Source organism: Taudactylus pleione, unplaced genomic scaffold (assembly GCF_031769625.1).
Source record: "Taudactylus pleione unplaced genomic scaffold, aTauple2 ptg002080l, whole genome shotgun sequence".
NCBI classification, from domain to species: Eukaryota; Metazoa; Chordata; class Amphibia; order Anura; family Myobatrachidae; genus Taudactylus; species Taudactylus pleione.
In genome coordinates, this window is record NW_028286474.1 from 324,520 (window position 1) to 342,570 (window position 18,051).

At 44.8% G+C, this 18,051-nt stretch overlaps 1 protein-coding gene across 1 annotated transcript in view; it reads left to right on the plus strand.

The window, feature by feature from the left end:
* The window catches only part of LOC148435685 (uncharacterized), a 132,403-nt gene that overhangs the window by 21,632 nt on the left and 92,720 nt on the right, over positions 1-18,051 (plus strand). Inside the window, exon 6 of the mRNA XM_088465643.1 lies at positions 9,129-10,030. Coding sequence (XP_088321769.1) covers positions 9,129-10,030 — 902 coding nt within the window. The remainder of the gene's footprint in view (positions 1-9,128; positions 10,031-18,051) is intronic.

Consider the following 18,051-nt stretch of genomic DNA (forward strand, 5'->3'; position numbering starts at 1 on the left):
TCTCAGGATGCATCCTTCGGGCGCTGGATTCTCCTTTCAGCACAGGAGCGTCCCCGCCCTTCGTTGTACTGCTTTGGGACATCCCCAAGGTCAACCCTGTGGACCCCCTATGGAACCTGAAATAGAAAACAAGAGATATGGTAAGAACTTACCTTTGTTAGCTCTGTTTCTACGAGGTCCATAAGGTCCACAGGGCGCCCACCCTGACACACCTGGCTTTATATGGGCTATGTGGCTGGTCACCGGTTTTCCGTCTCCCTTTCTGTGAGTGTGGTTCTTGTGTGTTCCAGTCTTCCTTCTCTCTGTTTTTATCTCCTCCGGCCTTGGCTACTTACCAACTGAGGTGCCTGTGGCTGGGGCGGGGTATAGAGGAAGAGCAAAGCTTTAACTGCGTGGTGCCCGTGGATCCAGATCCAGCTATACCCCAAGGTTAACCCTGTGGACCCTATGGACCTCGTAGAAACAGAGATAACAAAGGTAAGTTCTTACCCTAGCTCTTGTTTTTCTGCTCCTTAGGGATACTGGAAACCATGGGGTATAGCTGGTACTGGAAGAGTCTGGGCACTAGACAGTTTAACTTTTCATGCAGCTCAAGCTCCTCCTCCACTATACCCCACCCCCTGCATAGGGAAGCCAGTTTTTTTCTAGTGCCTTTAGGAGCTGGTACGTTTTTAGCTGTACAACACTCTCAACGCCTTTTATCTTCTCCCACCTCTGATGGGACAGAGCTACCCCAAAGCAGGCTGTAGCTCTGCCTGCGCGGACTCCAGAAGCAGGTCATGCGGCCATGTCCAGATGCCGGGGACAGGTAGCAGGGAGTCAGGTTAGCGGCAGGATCCTCTTGCGGTGTCAGTTGGGGGCAGGGCAGTGAGAGCCCAGTCTGCTGTTCACTCACTATACTACCAGGGACAGGGCACTGGCTCACTGACGGTGCAGGGGCCCAGGCAGGTAACCCAGAGTGGAGGGGTATTTTCCCTGTTCTCCCCTCCCCGCACTTTTGGAGCTCTCCCTCCTGAAGCATCCCTCCACAAGTTACTTCCCCACTCTTCTTCCCCTGGAGTGGCCATTTACTTCACCCTGCAGTGACATGCATACAAGCCTCCTGAGGAGAGTGCCGGGTCTCCCCTCCTGATACCTCGCTCCTGGGCCAAGTTTTCAAGTGTTTGTGTCTCACCATATACCTTATTATCTGGTACTGTTATTGTTATTATACTGTTACTGAGTCCTATTTCTATATTTTTTTCTTACTTATCTCATAGGTGTTAAATTCTCTCTATATCCCAGATAAAACCGTAACATACTTTTGATTTTGTTCTGGTACGACCCACTGGTATCCCCATTGGCCACTGAGGTTCCCTGGGTGGTGTCTTATAGCTATGTCTTCATATATAGATAACAGTATCTATATTTAGAGCTGTCACAGAGAATGCTTCTTCTGCTAAGTCCCTTTCCTGTAAAAGAAGCCAGGATGTTTTTGTACCTTTCGTGCAATTACCTCAGGATACACAAGCGTGACCTTCCACGGCCCAATCTCCACAGGCCATAGAACCCCCTTGGATCCACAGCCTCTCTGTCTGTTCAGGGTCTGGTTCAGGTTTCCACTTATTTGCTGGATCCTGCTACAGTTTCTTAGCCTTATTAAAGCATTATACCCACACTCCACCATTCGGGCTATGAATCTAAAGTTTCCACCCTGCATGAAGATGATTTTCAGCAGGATTCTGAACTAGAACTATCCCCGTTCAGAAAGAGTTATATGCTAGTCCACGTAATATGGAGGCCTTAATTGCTGCGGCTAGATTTGTTTTGCATACCGCTGACTCAGAGGACGCATCCTCCCAGGATCTGCCTTTATTTAAGTGTAGGAAAAAAATGAAGGCATATCTTCTGCTTAGTTGGAGGAGACCTTCTCACTGAGACCTGGGTCTTACCTAACAATAGCTTCCATGTTTCTATGAGAATTCTGTTGTTTTACCCTCTTCAGCAGGCTGACAGTGCTAGGTGTGTTTGGCTAAATCTACTACGCTTCCTTTGCCAAATGTGGCTACTGTAAAGGACATCATGGATAGAAAGCTGAAAAGTTTTCTAAAGACTATTTTCTTAGCTGCTGGCACTTCCATACTCCTCGCCTTAATCTCGACTTGCGTTTCCAAAGCTTTAGAAAGGTGGGTAAACTCCCTATATGATGGCCTTCGTTCGGGTGTTTCACGCTCCGACCTGCTGTCTATTGTTGAGAATGTCCGTGACGCCGCTACTTATATCTGTGAGGCCTCTTTGGACTACAGTATCCTATTAGAAAGGGTGTCGGCCGCATCGGTAGCAGTTGGGCGAGCCCTTTGGCTTTGCACTTGGAAGGCTGACATGGAATCCAAGAAAGCTCTGGAATCTCTGCCCTTTTTTGGCGAGGTACTCTTTGGGCCCGAGTTGGACAAATTTATAACTACAGCAGCTGCTTCAAAGGTGGCTTTCTTACCATCTTCAGCAACTAAACCAAATGGGTCTTTGGGCCTTTTGCTTTTCTTCTAGTCCCAGGTTTCAACAACCTTTTTGTGGAAAATAAAGCAAGACAGTCTTGGGCTGATCGCTAACAGGCCCCCGAGCCCGCTGACAAACAATCTGCAAGACGGCTTGGGCTCCCTCCTAGATATCTCCAGGGTGGGAGGCTGTCTGAGGTTGGTCTGCAAGGAATGGTGAAAGACTACAGCTGACTCTTGGGTCTGGAGGTTTGTGGGAAGAGGCTATGAACTGTCCTTCAAGTTCTGCCCCCCCCCAGTCTCTCTTTCTCTACCGTTTTGCCTCATGATCCGGCAATAGCCACTGCTTCACGGGTTTGTGTCAGGTCCCTCGAGTTAATCTCTAATGTGCCTCCACATCAGAAGGGCTCCAGGTTCTATTTGAGTCTCTCCCTTGTGGAAAAACTAGATGGTTCCTTCCAACCCATCCTCAATCTCATGTCCTTTAAATGTTTACCTTCAATCCTCAAATTCAGAATGGTATCTCTCAGATACATTCTATATGCTTTGGATCCATGGGACTTTTTAGTGTCCTTGGATGTCAAGGCTGTTTACCTGTACATCTCAATTTGGGAGGGACACCAACGTTTCCTTTGCTTTGCACTACCAGTTTCGGGCTTTGCCTTTGGTTTGCCCGTGGCACCTCGAGTGTTCACCAAGATTGTCTGTCATGACGGCCGCCTTGCGTCCTCCTAACTTATCTGGATGACCTGCTTCTTAAAAACCCAGTCAGAAGATATTTTGCAGACACACTCAGACAATGCAGGTCCTGCAGTTCCACAGGTGGTTCATCTGCTGGCGCAAATCCAGTCTGACGCCCTCTTGACAGCTAGTGCACCTAGGGTACATTTTGAACACTCAGGTTCAGTAAGTTTCTTCCCTGAGACAATATTGTCTCTCTCTGGACATTAATTCAGTCTCTTCTCGGGGTCTGGAGGGTGTTGGTGCATCTTTGCATGCGGATCTTAAGGAAGATGGTTGTTTTCATTTCCTTCTCCTTTTCTTTTCTCTTCCCTGTCCTTAGGGCCTTTGCTAGACGTAAACTGGCTGCTCTGGGCAGGTATCGGGGTATATGGGAGGAGGAGCCTGAGCTGCCCTAAAAGTTTATCTGCATAGTACCCAGATCCACCACCCAGTTTCGTTTCAGGATTTTCCTGGTGGAAATTCTGTTCAAGTGAAACGACGCTCCAGTTCAAATACAGTCTAAGATGATTTTGTTGTCCCAGGAGGCTTGCCACTACCTCCTTTGATGTCTTCACCCAACTCACCTGGTCAAGGGCTGCCCTTTTCTGATTCCGCACTGGGTTCTACGGACGCCATCCTAAGGGGCTCAGTTGGCGGCTTTTCATAGTTGTTGGACGGAAAAGGAATCCTATATCCCCCCATAAGCAATCCGAGAAATCTACCACGTTTTGAGTCAGGCATGCCGTCTTCTGCATGGCCATCCTGTCAAAGATTAGCTCAAACGTTATAGCCGTCGCTTTTGTAAATTAACAGGGCAGCACAAGGAGTTGCGAGGTGATGCAGAAAGCAGGATCCTTTAGTGGGTGGAGAACTTTCTCCCGACTCTGTTGGCTGTTTACATTCCAGGGCTAGAAAATTGAGAGGCTGACTATCTCAGCTGCCAGAACGTCCATCCTGGAGAGTGGTGTCTTCTCCTGTGAGGTGTTCCCACAACTAGTGGATTTTTGGGGACACCCATCCTTGGAAGTGATCGCATTGTGTCTAAGCCGCAAGCTTCCCTGATACTGTTCCAGGACTTGGGACCCAAAGGCCTTCCTTGTGGACACGTTATCGATCCCTTGGGCATTTCCCCTGATGTATGTGTTTCCTCCAATATCTCTTCTACCTCGGGTACTTCACAAAGTTAAGCAGGGAGGAGGCACCTTCATTCTGGTCGCTCTGGATTGATATAGCCAAGCCTGGTATGCCAGTCTCTGGCGTCTGTAAATAGCAGCTACTTGGCGGCTTCCGCTCAGACCAGACCTCCTGGATCTTCAACGTCTGGCTTTGATGGGGTGGCTGTTGAAACAGCCATCCCGAGTAGCCAGGAGTTTTCAGATTAAGTGATCTGTACCATGTGTTAGAAAACTGGTTTCCGCTAAGGTTTACCAAAGGGTATGGAAAGCTTATATCACCTGGTGTGCGCAATGGAAATTGAAGTCTCAAATTTTTTGGGTGACTAAGATTGTCTTTTTCTGCAGTTAGGTTTGGATCTATTCATCTCTCATCACTAAAATTTCAGGGTTCTGCTCTCTGTTTATTTCCAGAGTGGTCAATCCCACTATTCAGACTTTCCTGCGGGGGGTTCTCCATATTCAGCCCCTATTTTTTCCTAAGGTGGAACCCAGAGATTTATTCTGGATATTCCATGCTCTCCAACGCCCCATCCCCCCTTTGAACTGTTATAGTTGGTGGGTAACATTGGCAACTGTGTTCCTTTTGTCCTTGTCTTCAACTCGTCGGGTCTCGGAGCTGAGTGCATTGTCCTTTAGCTCCCTGGTTTTCCATCCTGACCATGCAGTGTTATGCACAACTCTTTTATTCCAAAGGTGGTCTACAGGGGCCATATTAATCCATGTTGGTTCCATCTTTCCTGGATGCTTAGGATCCGTGTCTCTGTTCTTTTAATGTAGTTCGAGCTTTCCAGATTTATGTGGATGGAACCTGGGATTTTCGACGCTCTGACTCCCTCTTTGTTCTGTATGGTGTGATTAAGAGGAATTGGCCAGCTAACAAACAAACAGTTGCTAGATGGATTTGGGAGGATTTGGTGTATCTCATACATCAGGAGCCATCAGCCCCTATTATACTCCTGCTCTCTCCCTAACATCATGTTACTATGTGTTACCTGCCCAGAGATCTGACCAGTCTCCTCCCCACACTCTCTGGTGTATCTCCTATATCTGGAGCCATCAGTCCCGATTATACTCCTGCTCTCCCCTCACATCATGTCACTGTGTTACCAGCCCAGTGATATGACCAGTCTCCTCCCCACACTCTCTGGTGTATCTCATACATCAGGAGGCATCAGCCCCTACAGTACATCACACTAAACGGTGCTAAAATCAATCACCATGGTAATCACCAGTCCCTTCAGAATTTGCATACACACAGTTTGCCTTGGAGGGAGCAGCACCCGACACCCCAAAATCTGATGGATGTCATTCACGGCAATCGCTTCCTGTATGTCCATCCAAAGGTACATCTCTGAGGTGCAGTGTTCTGCGGAGCATTACTTCCTTATAGGAGCCTAAATGCCACACCTCAGAAGATGTTACATGGATTTCCCCTACTTACACTACTTCTGCCATGGCTCTCTCCTCTGAGTGCCTCACATTCTGTCACACACCCCTGCCCGGGATCGCCATGGTGGTGGTATTGGTTTACTTCTATGCTCCAGTCATTCCTACCTCTCAGAACCGTTCCTTTCATTCTCTACATTCGAGGTTAATACTATTTCCCTTTTTCAACCTGTGTCCCTCTGATAAGCTGTCATTTATCATTCCCCTGGCCTTCCCTCCTAATTCGTTGACAACTTTGTTTCCTGGCTACCCTACTACCTCTCTTCAGACCTTCCTGCCCTCATCTTAGGTGACTTCAATATTCCTTTTGATGTCCCCACAGAATCCTCTGCCTCTAAACTCCTTTCCTTTACATTATCGTTTGGTCTCACAATAGACCTCCTCATCCTCTCATGTGAGTGGACACTCACTTGATTGGACTTCACTGTAGTGTTATCTATGATTACATTAAATTCCCATTCCCCATCTCTGACCATCATCTTCTCTCTTATAACTCACCCCTTCTCAACCGCTGCCTCCTAAGGTTACTGTAACCTTGAGGCCATTGACACCATGTCCTTTTCCTCCCTGCTCGACTCATTTCTCTTCTCCGTTTTCTCTCTCTCCTGCTCTAAGCAAGCCATTCCCTTATAATGTCTCCCTTCTGTTCTTTAATTTGTTGCTTCGGCAATCACTACTCACTGTCGCAGATCCACCCCTCAACCCTGTCACTCCATGTGCACCAGATACCTGCAAAAGTGCTCATGAACTGCCGAGGGACAGTGGAGTAAATTGCACTCCTATGCAGGCTTCCTCCATTTCAAATGTATGCTCTCTCTTACAGTACCGCCCTCTCGTATTTCAAGAACCTTATCTCCGCCCAGTCCTCAAATCCCAGTCATCTCTTCGCCACTTTCAACTCTCTCCTGTGCCCTTTTCCCTTCGTCTTCCCTCCTCACGCTGCCCTTGACTTTGCCACCAACTTCACATCTAAAATTAACTCCATCCCACCAGACACTTAGAACCCCACCACCTCCTTTCCCAAACCACCCCTCCCCATCCTTCTTACCAATTCTGATATCTTTTTCTCTGTATCTGGAGAGGAAGTAATTTCCCTCTTCTGTTTCCCCTCTTCCACCTTCCCCTTGACCCCATCCCCTCCTGTCTCCTCTGCTACCTCTCATTTTGCCTGTTTCCATCTTGCCCATTATTCAATCTCTCCCTCCCCTCTGAATTCAAGCATGTCCTTGTCTCCCCCATTCTTAAAAACCACCCCTGATCCTAACATGCTCTTCAATTACCTCCCCATCTCTCATCTCCCATTTGCCTCCAAACTAGTTTCCTTCCACGCCCTCATTTCGGTCTAGCTTCTGTCCTTTTCCACTCCATGGAAACTGCCCTTACAAAATATCATCTACTCCTCCCCTGACCTCTCACCCTCTCTCCTCACTCATATGTCCATCTATCTTTCTACTATCTCTTCATGGATGTCATAGTTCTTTCTTAAACTTAACATGTCTAAGACAGAGCTGATCATCTTCCCACCCTCCCACATAACTTCACATCTCACAATTTCATTATTTATTGGCATCAACAGTCCCATAGGGTGCTGTTTTGGAGTTATCTTTCACTCCTCCTTCTCTTTCAAACCACACATTCAGTACCTTGAGCAGCCCTATCCTTTCTAGGATAAGACCTTTTCTTACCATGGAGGCAACTAAGAAGTCATGAAACAACTTTATAAAATATATTAACGATAATGAAAGACATCTGGTATTCACCACAGACCCCCCCCATCCATTCACTAGTCATCTCAAGATTGGACAACTGTAACCTCCTCCTATCTGTCCTTCCTGACCCCCACCTCTCTCCAATACAATTAGTCCTCCATGGTGCTGCCTGACTCATCTTTCTCTCCAAACGTACTGCATCTGCCTCCCCTCTCCTGGAAGCCCTTCACTGGCTCCCCTTTCCTTTCAGAACCCAATTCAAGGCTCACTCATAAATCTCTCACCCAATCCTCTCCCATTCACATCTCTGACCTCATCTCCCTTCACACTCCTGCCTGCACACTGCTCCACAAATCTATGCCACACCTCTTGGCAACTGATGACTTCCTTCCACTCCTACCTCCAAGATTTTACCTCCTGCTGCTCCCTACCTTTGGTATTCTCTCCCTCTCCTTATCAGACTCTCCACCTCTCTGCTAAAATTCTTCAGGGTTCTCAAAGCTCACGTTTGCCAACCAGCTCTCATCCTAACCCACTGCTCTTTGCTCCTTCCTCACTGTCTTTATCATCTGTGTCTCCCTTGTCTGTCTGCCCCTACCCTTTTCGATTCTACACAAGCAGTGCCCTCTTCCCCCATGTGCTACTTTTTTCACTTACACTCACTTATATTCCCTACAATGGCACCTAACCTTTGATTGCTGCCACTTTGATGTTTATTTGAGTATTACGATCGTGGATGCAGCAATGTTTTCAAACCATGTCTTTGTCCTGCATTGTTTTGTTCTGTAAGTCACTGTTTTCTTGTGTTGCTCATTTGCAAGGCGCTGAGGAACCCTTGTGGTGCCATTAAAATAAAGGATAAAAATAATAGTACTAAGCTCCAACCTCCTTCTGTCCTGTCCTTTTAAAAAAAAAAAGCCCACTTTCCACAATGTTGTCATACACCCCTGAGCTTCCTGCCTCCAGAGAGAAACAGCATGGTCACCTATACATTTCCTCTTTGATAAGTCACCTGGTAACTTATAGGTGCTGTTTATGCCCCTCACCCGCAATATATGCTGCACATTACTACTATACACTCCCTTATGTGCTGCCTATACCCCTCACCCACAGTGTATGCTGCACATTACTACTATACACCCCGTTATGTGCTGTCTATACCACTCACCCACAGTATATGCTGCACATTACTACTATACACCCCGTTATGTGCTGTCTATACCACTCACCCACAGTATATGCTGCACATTACTACTATACACCCCCTTATGTGCTGTCTATACCCCTCACCCACAGTATATGCTGCACATTACTACTATACACCCCCTTATGTGCTGTCTATACCACTCACCCACAGTATATGCTGCACAAGTGTAATGTTTGTTAAATAGCCAATGCCAACTGAGGAGAGCTGTCACTGCTGGGTGATGTGGTTGTCTTTATATTTTTAAGACAAGAGTCATCTTTGTTGATTTGTATATGTATCATTATTTGTAATCTGGAAAAAGAAATAAAAGCACTAAACATTGTGAACTTGCAAAAAGATGATTTGCTCCTAGTTAAAATAAAGACTGAAAATGTCTATACATTTTTATTTTCAGCAGCTGGACGCACAAGCAGGAAGAGCTCGGAGGGCCATCTTATTTTGTCTCCACATTTTAAAATGGAAGATAACATCACACAAGATTCTCTGGGAGACTTCCCCATTACTCTAAATATGCATCCAGTACCTGACAGTGCAAATATATCATCTGATCCCTCTAATTGTGAAGAATGTTCTCCAGATGCCTCCAATATTGCTACACACAGTACAGCTCACAGAGGTGATAAGACCTTTCCCTGTTCCGATTGTGGGAAATGTTTCTCACGGAAATTAGGTCTTGTTTCTCATCAGATAAGTCACACAGGTGAGAAACCATTTCCATGCTCAGAGTGTGGGAAATGTTTTACACAGAAATCACATCTTGTTATACATAAGAGAACTCACACAGGTGAGAAGCCGTTTTCGTGCTCTGAGTGTGGGAAATGTTTTACACAGAAATCACATCTCATTTTACATGAGAGAAGTCACACAGGTGAGAAACCGTTTCCATGCTCAGAGTGTGGGAAATATTTTACACACAAATCAAATCTTGTTACACATCAGAGAACTCACACAGGTGAGAAACCATTTTCATGCTCTGAGTGTTGGAAAAGTTTTACACATAAATCACATCTTGTTAAACATCAGAGAACTCACACAGCTGAGAAACCATTTCCATGCTCTGAGTGTGGGAAATGTTTCACCGAGAAATCAACTCTTGTTACACATCAAAGAACTCACACAGGTGAGAAACCGTTTCCATGCTCTGAGTGTGGGAAATGTTTTACAGTGATATCAAATCTAGTTGCACATAAGAGAACTCACACAGGTTCAAAACCATTTTCATGCTCAGAGTGTGGGAAATGTTTTACACATAAATCAGCTCTTGTTACACATCAAAAAATACATAAAAAGATGACCTGATAGACATGAAACACAGTACTGTAAGTTTTGCAAACTCTACAAATTGTTCGGCTAATCTTTTGTGCAATGAATACCAGCAATAGAAGAATGGACAATACACAGTGCCTTCTGTAGACAAAACAGTACATTTTCCACCCAACGAGTGAGTATAGAGTCCAGTCATGGACAACTGGAGAAAACAAAGGAAAGAACTGGGGGAAAGATGTCTTTTGTGTTGCTAACCAAACGTAAGTAGTCCTCAGTCTTCTTGAACTCTAACCAATAGAACCTAGTGGAAACAAATTCCGAATATCAGTCCATTGTGGCGAACACCCCATGTTCCATTTGGATATAGTAGCCATGTCAAAGAGCACTGGAGCCCGGTTCCTTCGTACCAGGTCCGATAATACTTTTCCTCTGGGGCTGCAGTGGTTCTGAATGTAATTTCTGAAACAATTGCATGATAATTGAATAAGTCAGGGAGTTAGAGGCAACCTTGATGTTTCCGCATGCACAGAATTGGAGTTTCTAGCAAACAGAGACCTTTAACAAGAGCATCATTTTGAGGACACCGACTCTACCAAGCCAGGAAATTCCACAATACACTCGCTGGGAGGAGGAGCTGCATATATGTGAGAGTGAGTTTCAGGCTATCACCGAAGTGGTCAAGAGTACAATTCCTGGCCACCAATTTCGAGAATTTTTTATCTTAAAGTTCAAACACAGGCTAATTTTTTTAAGTTCCTGGGAGAGACGCTGCGCAGGGAAGAAGGGACACCCATGTCTTGTGCCATTATAGATTGTAAAACAATCAGTGTATTCATCAACCTTAAGTGGCGGAAGGGGCATCTATAAAAGAGTACCCCAGCACAACAAGTAACCCCCCCCCAAGGCCTAGAATTTGTAACTTGTATCCTTGATGGCTACATTTTATTGTGACACCCATGGTAAACTATTTGTCAAACTATTGTTAGACAGAGCCGCTGCATCTGTATATTTGCAGTTGTAGACTGTATCCAAAGTCTCCAAATTCTTTTGCCACCGTAGCTAAGACAGCAGGTAGATTTTGAACCTGCCATTAGTAAGTACCATACATACTGATTAATTGCTGATAAAGTACACTATTGTGCATGCTGGAGGTGCGGTGACCAGGTAATTGGTACCTATCTGCTGAAAAGGGAAAGTTTTAGTCTCAGAACTCCCTGTGTAGCTGCAGTAACCCCAGCAATTCAGAAGGGGCTTGATGCGATGCGGCTATTTTTGGCTTTGGTGTGACCAAATGTGTCTGCAGGGTGCAAACTTTAGTTGTTTTGCACAGCCAGATGCTTAAATGAGATTCATGTGTTGATGAGTAGCCTTTATGGGGACCGTTCTGGCTTAGTGAGGACTATAGCACCTCACCCCCCTTGCACAAGTATTTTATACCTTCAACAAAAGAGTAAAATAGAAAATCGCCTTTATAGGAATATAAATACACATGAAATAGAAACATCCAATCACACATCTATGGCACATAGTCCTGGGGTCTCCTCACTCATGATATAAGACAAATGGGGTGTGATGGGCAGTAATTTTGGAGAGAATAAAGGAAAAGTCAGTAATAAAATAAGCACTGTTTTGGGGCATAGGTTTTGCTTCTTTCCTTTAATAATAGAGAGCTAATAATAAAGAAGGGGGACGAAGTATGACCCCAACTATATACACAATTCTCATGCCGAGAATTATAATCTATATTACCAAATGGGCTGGATATAGGAATGCAAGTATGGACATTTAAGAAAATACAGAAAATGATGATAATCTATAATTAGCCACATATTAAACGATAAAAAGGAATACAAATATATAAATGTGTGTAAAAATATGAATAATAATAAATATGGCAGATTTACGAAAAATAATATAATTGGCCATATATTAAACGATAAAAAGGAATACAAATATATAAATGTGTGTAAAAATATGAATAATATAATAGCAAATATACGAAATATATATGAATGAAAATTAATAAGGTGTTAACATAATACATATAAAAACTAGATATAAAGTGATACAGGTTGAGTCTCCCATATCCAAATATTCTGAAATACAGATTTTTTTTTAGCATGACTGAGATAGTGAAACCTTTGCTTTTTGCTGGTTCAATGCACACAAACTTTGTTTAAGGCACAAAATTATTACAAATATTGTATAAAATGACCTTCAGACTTTGAGTATAAGGTGTTTCTCAACATAAATTAATTTCATGTATGTACACAAACTTTGAGTCACATAATTATTAAAAATATTGTATAAAATTACCTGCAGGCTTTGTGTATAAGGTGTATATAACACAAATGCATACTGGGTTTAGATTTGGGTCCCATTCCCAGATATCTCATTATGGTATGCAATTATTCCAAAATACTGAATATTCCGATATCCAAAATACCCCTGGTCCCAAGCATTTTGGATATGGGAGACTCAACCTGTATTAATAATAAGAAAATCATTGTAAGTGGAACCTTACGCAAGATAATGCTTCTATCAAAAGTCTAATTCCACTGTATCATTAAAGCCATCTGGGGCCAAAGTATGGAGTGTATGCACACAGTTTGTGGTAGTGATCCCCACCTCTCTGGGTGGGTGGTATAGATTCTACTATATCTGCAGAAAGCAATTCTGGGTTTTCATGATGTATTTGTGTAAAATGCTGTATTTCAATACTCTATATTTAATGTTCTCGCAATGTTCCAGGAATCAAAATTTGAACTGATTGTCCGACCCACATCCTGCTTCGAGCAGGGACATGAGAGGACATACATCACATAATATGTCTCACAATTCAGAAACAATTTAATGGGGAAATGTTTTTTAACAGCTGAAACGAACTCATTCTGGCGATGACTGATATATGTACATGTGGTACATCTACTGAGACTACACTTGAAGCATCCCAATGGTTTTGATGAAAAAATATTTTTGATGCTGTGGTCCCACTGACAGTCTCTCTATTTTTAAAGTGGCTTTTCACCAACTTCATTTGGAGATTATATGCCCTTTTAAATATGATCCTTCAATTCATCCTTTAATATGTGGTCTAATTTAAGAAAGGGAAAATTTCTATTTAGAAAAGTTTTTAATCATGTGGTAAAAACAGTGGAGTCATCAAACTTTTTGTTGTTACTTTCTTTTTTATTTCCATTCCTATTTCCTGATGGTAACAATAAACTTGATCTGTATAAATAAATTGTATCCTGAAACGCTGTATTCAATAATTCGTTAGGATATAAATTTTCTTTAAAGCCTTCCATCATTGTGATAGCCTATTCATTAGATTTGTTGAGATTGGTACAATTACGCCTTAGCCTGTGTAGCTGTCCACGGGGAATATTAGTTTTCCAACTATTCTGATGGTTATTGGTGTAATGCAAGTAATTGTCATGGTGCGTACACACAATGCACAATATCGTTCATATCGTGTATTTTTCTGTGCCTCCAACCCACCAATGACCTGCGATGCGTGGGCACAAATGGAGAATTAAGATATCATCCATCGCCCATGCATGCAGGCCAACCTGGTCGATATCGACCAGGTTACTATAGGGACCCGCGATCATTGGCCATCGGTGGTGTGCCGGATGATCGATATCGATCACCCAGCACACCTAGGAGATCGTTCAACGATATTGTTATCATTGACAATTGTCCCATGTGTATGCACAATTACAATCAACCTCCTTTTGGTATGTATATGTTGTAATTAAATATTAATAATATTGGTGATGTGAAAGTGAGGTTAAACGTGTCATTCTAGATGACCCTTCGGTATCCCCATAATACACAACCAATTCTAATATCACAGTCAGAAAACCTGAATTCAATATCGCACCTCTAAGAATGTAAGGTCACTAAGGCAAGGTTATCCTTACCTTCTGCTTCATGTCATTGTGTGTTGCTGGTTTATATCACAATCCCCGCAATGTGCAGCGCTGTGTGTTATTTTGGTGCTTCAAATATACAAGATAATGCTAAATATAGGACAGCTCTTGTAAGAATTACAGCATAGCACAGCAGATGCAGCCATTTGATAGGATGACACCACAGCCTTTATCCAGTCATTAGGAGGCAGTGACATCACAGAGTGCAGCCTATCCATTCACTAGGAGACAGTGATGTCACTGAAAGTGCAGCCTATTCATACTCTAGGAGCCAGTGACATCACTGAGAGTGCAGACTATCCATTCACTAGGACCCAGTGACATCACTGCGTGCTGCCTATCCATCCACTAGGAGACAGTGATGTCACTGAGTGCAGCCTATTCATACTCTAGGAGCCAGTGACATCACTGAGAGTGAAGACTACCCATTCACTAGGACCCAGTGACATCACTGCGTGCTGCCTATCCATCCACTAGGAGACAGTGATGTCACTGGAAGTACAGCCTATTCATACTCTAGGAGCCAGTGACATCACTGAGAGTGCAGACTATCCACGCACTAGGAGCCGGTGACATCACTGAGAGTACAGCCTATTCATTCTCTGTGAGCCAGTGACACCACTGAGAGTGCAGCCTATCCATTCTCTAGGAGCCAGTGAAGTAACTGAGGTAATAAATGTATCCATCAGCTGTATTTTAAAGAATTACCCCAGAATGGCTGCCCACGCAGTGTGTCGGTGACAGTTATGCTGTGATTAATGTGATGTTGGAATACATGTAACACCTTTATGTATTGTGCAATGCACGGTGATTAATGCAATATGTTTTACATTTACTTTGGTTTTATTTTGACCTATACTTTTAATTCTTTATATAAAGAATAAGATGAAATAACAATACCGTGTCTATATGAACATCATTTACAATTGTACGGTCTATACATAAGGTAATAAAGGGCTCCATTTACAAGTTTTAGGGGTTCAAAACTTGTTGCGTGTGAATTTTAGTGTATCTGATATTTATTAAAGCCTGTTAGTGGCAGTGTAGTGCAGCACTATTTTCTTTTCATTTTAACATGCACATAGTAGGCTTCCCTTATTTACCAACGAACGGTATTTCTAACTTACTGGGCCTGAGTCAGACCCGCTCGCGAGCGGGTCATTGGTGCCCTAGTGCTCATGCGCACGACGGAGGGAGCTCCGTCGTGCGCATGCGCGAGACCCGTATAGCGACGGCCAGCCGTCGCTATGGGTCTCGCACCAAAGGGGGCGTGCTGTCGATGGTGATGAGTGACAGCACGCCCCCTTTGGTGGGCGTGCCGGGGGCGTTGCTGCCCAGACGGAGGCGTTCCCATGGGAACGCCTACCGTCTGGGTCCGGCCCCACACTGACATCACTAGTGATGTCAGTGGGAGTGCTTTTGGCTCTGATAGAGCCAAAAGCACTCCTGGGCTTGCGGCAGCGAGACCCTACCGCAGGGTCTCGTCGCAAACCCGATGGTCTTGATCATCGCGACCATCTTTTTGGCCGCTCGCATAAGCTGTGGGTGGTCACCCACAGCTATGCGAGCGGCCAGGAGGCCTCTCCAATTTTAGGTAGGAGGGCCCTGATTCAGAGCGAGCGCTCTTGTCAGAGCGTCCGGCTCTGAATCAGGCCCACTGTTCATTGCGATATTTTGAACTCTCCAGCCCCATGCTTCTGTTAAACTGCGCTTACGAGCGCTATGGTCTTGTCGGACAGCATCCAGGTCTCAGCAGCTGGCATTTCCCCTCCTTCCTCCCTCCCTACCACATCAGCCGGAAGCCCCTCTTCTTTCCACGCTCCCACCCGGAGCAGACAGCGGACCCCTTCCACGCTCTCCCCTGTAGCAGACAGCGGACCCCTTCCTCCCTCTCCCCCATAGCAGACAGCCGACCTCTTCCTCCCGCAGCAGCAGCCAGTGGCCAACCCGTCTACCTGCCCGCAGAACCTCAGCACACAGCTGATTGTATCTCTTTGCGAGGCAGCAGCAACAACAACAACCTGCCTTCCCAGCTCAGGAAACAACACGCTGGGCTGTTAAGGTAAGTTGTTGCTGGTGCTGCCAATGAGCCAATGGGAGCCAGGTCCATCTCACTGGGCATGTGTCGGGAGTGCTGACACATGGCACATACAGCCACTATATTGAAAAATAATCTTCCATTCCTCAGTGCTATTTGGGGAGAAGAAATAGCGCTGACGGGATTTTTAACATTACCGCTCAATGGTGAGCAAACTATTAATAAATACAAGTTAAAAAAAATGGAGCCCAAAATCTGTAATTGTCAACCAACTGGACTTCTTGTTGACATGAGCCTGATTTAGATTTATACGCTTATGCATCAGGCAACAGATTTTGTATTGAGACACCCACCGGAGCCCTCGCAGCTGCCAGCAACTACATACGCAAATGCTCAATTGTACACAGATCCGTAAAACGTCGACTCCTCGAGTGACTCCATGGTCTCTCAGAATACACATGCACACACCACCGATAATCGCTCAACTGTGTGAAAATCGACATTGCGTTCAACTCTGAATCAGGCCTAATGTCATTCAGTGTTGGCACCCTAATTGGAGAACTCATTGTGTATTAATTATTTCTGCATGGATTGCTTCTAGGGTGGCCAATCCCGGGGTAGGCGGGATCCCGGGATATTGGCCAGGATTGAATCCCAGGATTGGAAGCTTCAAATCCTGGGATTTCAGGATTGGCCATTAAATGTTTTTTTTTTTTAAATGACCACCTTCAACAGTGTGCTCAGACGCTGCCCGGCTCCCTCTGCCCCCAGCTGTGCGCACTGCGCAGCAAGACGTAAGGACAGAGGTCATGCTGCGCAGCCTGATGCTTACCGCCGGCTTAAGAGCCCACCCGCCCCTCTACAGCCTGCTGCCAGAAAGCCCCATCTGCCCCACGACCAGAGGAGGGTAAATCACTGTCACTCTCTGCTCTGGTGCTTCTAGCTCACACTGGTCTGTATCTCAGCAAATTGTTGCATCAGCTGAGTGCGCTAGAAGCACCAGAGCAGAGAGCGACACCCCAGGCAGGCAGGAAAGAGGAACTGCATGGGTTGTAACAGGGGAAGGATGCTGGAATGCACACTTAAAGGCATATTCATTTGGGGGTGAGAAAAGCAAAAATCCTGCACCTGTGAGGTTTTTCCTGCAGGTGCGGGTTTATTGCTATTCAGTTTGGTGCAGGTTTTTTTTTTCAGTGTTGGGAGGTTTTTATTCTTGCAGCTCAAGAGGAAGTGTGATTTTTTTCTAAAATCGTTAATTTTAGGAAAAATCAGTGGGACAGAGCTGAAAACCCCACAACCATCTTTTTAAATTGGATACCGCTGGTATCGGGAGCGTGCATACCCACGGTAATCCAAAATTGGGCGCAAGGTTTTTTCCTCGCTAATCCTCACACCCAATTGAATATGCCCCTAAGTCTGGTATGTGTAGAAATTTGCCCAGTCATAGTGCACACACAGTATTCAGTCCATTATAGGGAACGAGGAATCCTTAGCAGGGTAACCATTTTGCTTGGGCATTACCAAGTTTTTGCAGCAGGTCGGCAGTGGTATGTGTCTTAAGCTGTTCACACACAGCGATATTTTAGCCAATCTGGCCGATTCCGACACATTGGAACGACAGATCGTGTAAATATGGCCAAATTGAGAGTAAATCTTGAGTCCCCACTCACGATCACGATGCGTGTCCCCACTGGTCGCACATCACATCTTCAGATCTGCCGTGCAGTAGGGCAGATCCGACAATCTAGGACCCGATGCACTGTGAAAATCTGGATGCAGGAGAGATCGTAAGAAGATTGGACACCAAATTGTGTGGAGATCGTGTGCAGAGCTGCCTGGGAGAGTTTCAAGGGAAATTGTACACATCGGCTGATTGTGAGCACATCGCTATGTCTGTGGCCAGCATTAGTGAAGCCATTAATACAGAGAGTAGCTGCATATGAGCGACCTGGCATTGTGTGTATGCTAGCACTACTAAGCTGACAGGATGCGTATGATGATACTACAGGTGCTGCTACTGACCGGTTTATTTTAAAACACAATCATTTTCTTTTTAGTCACGATTTTATATACAGACA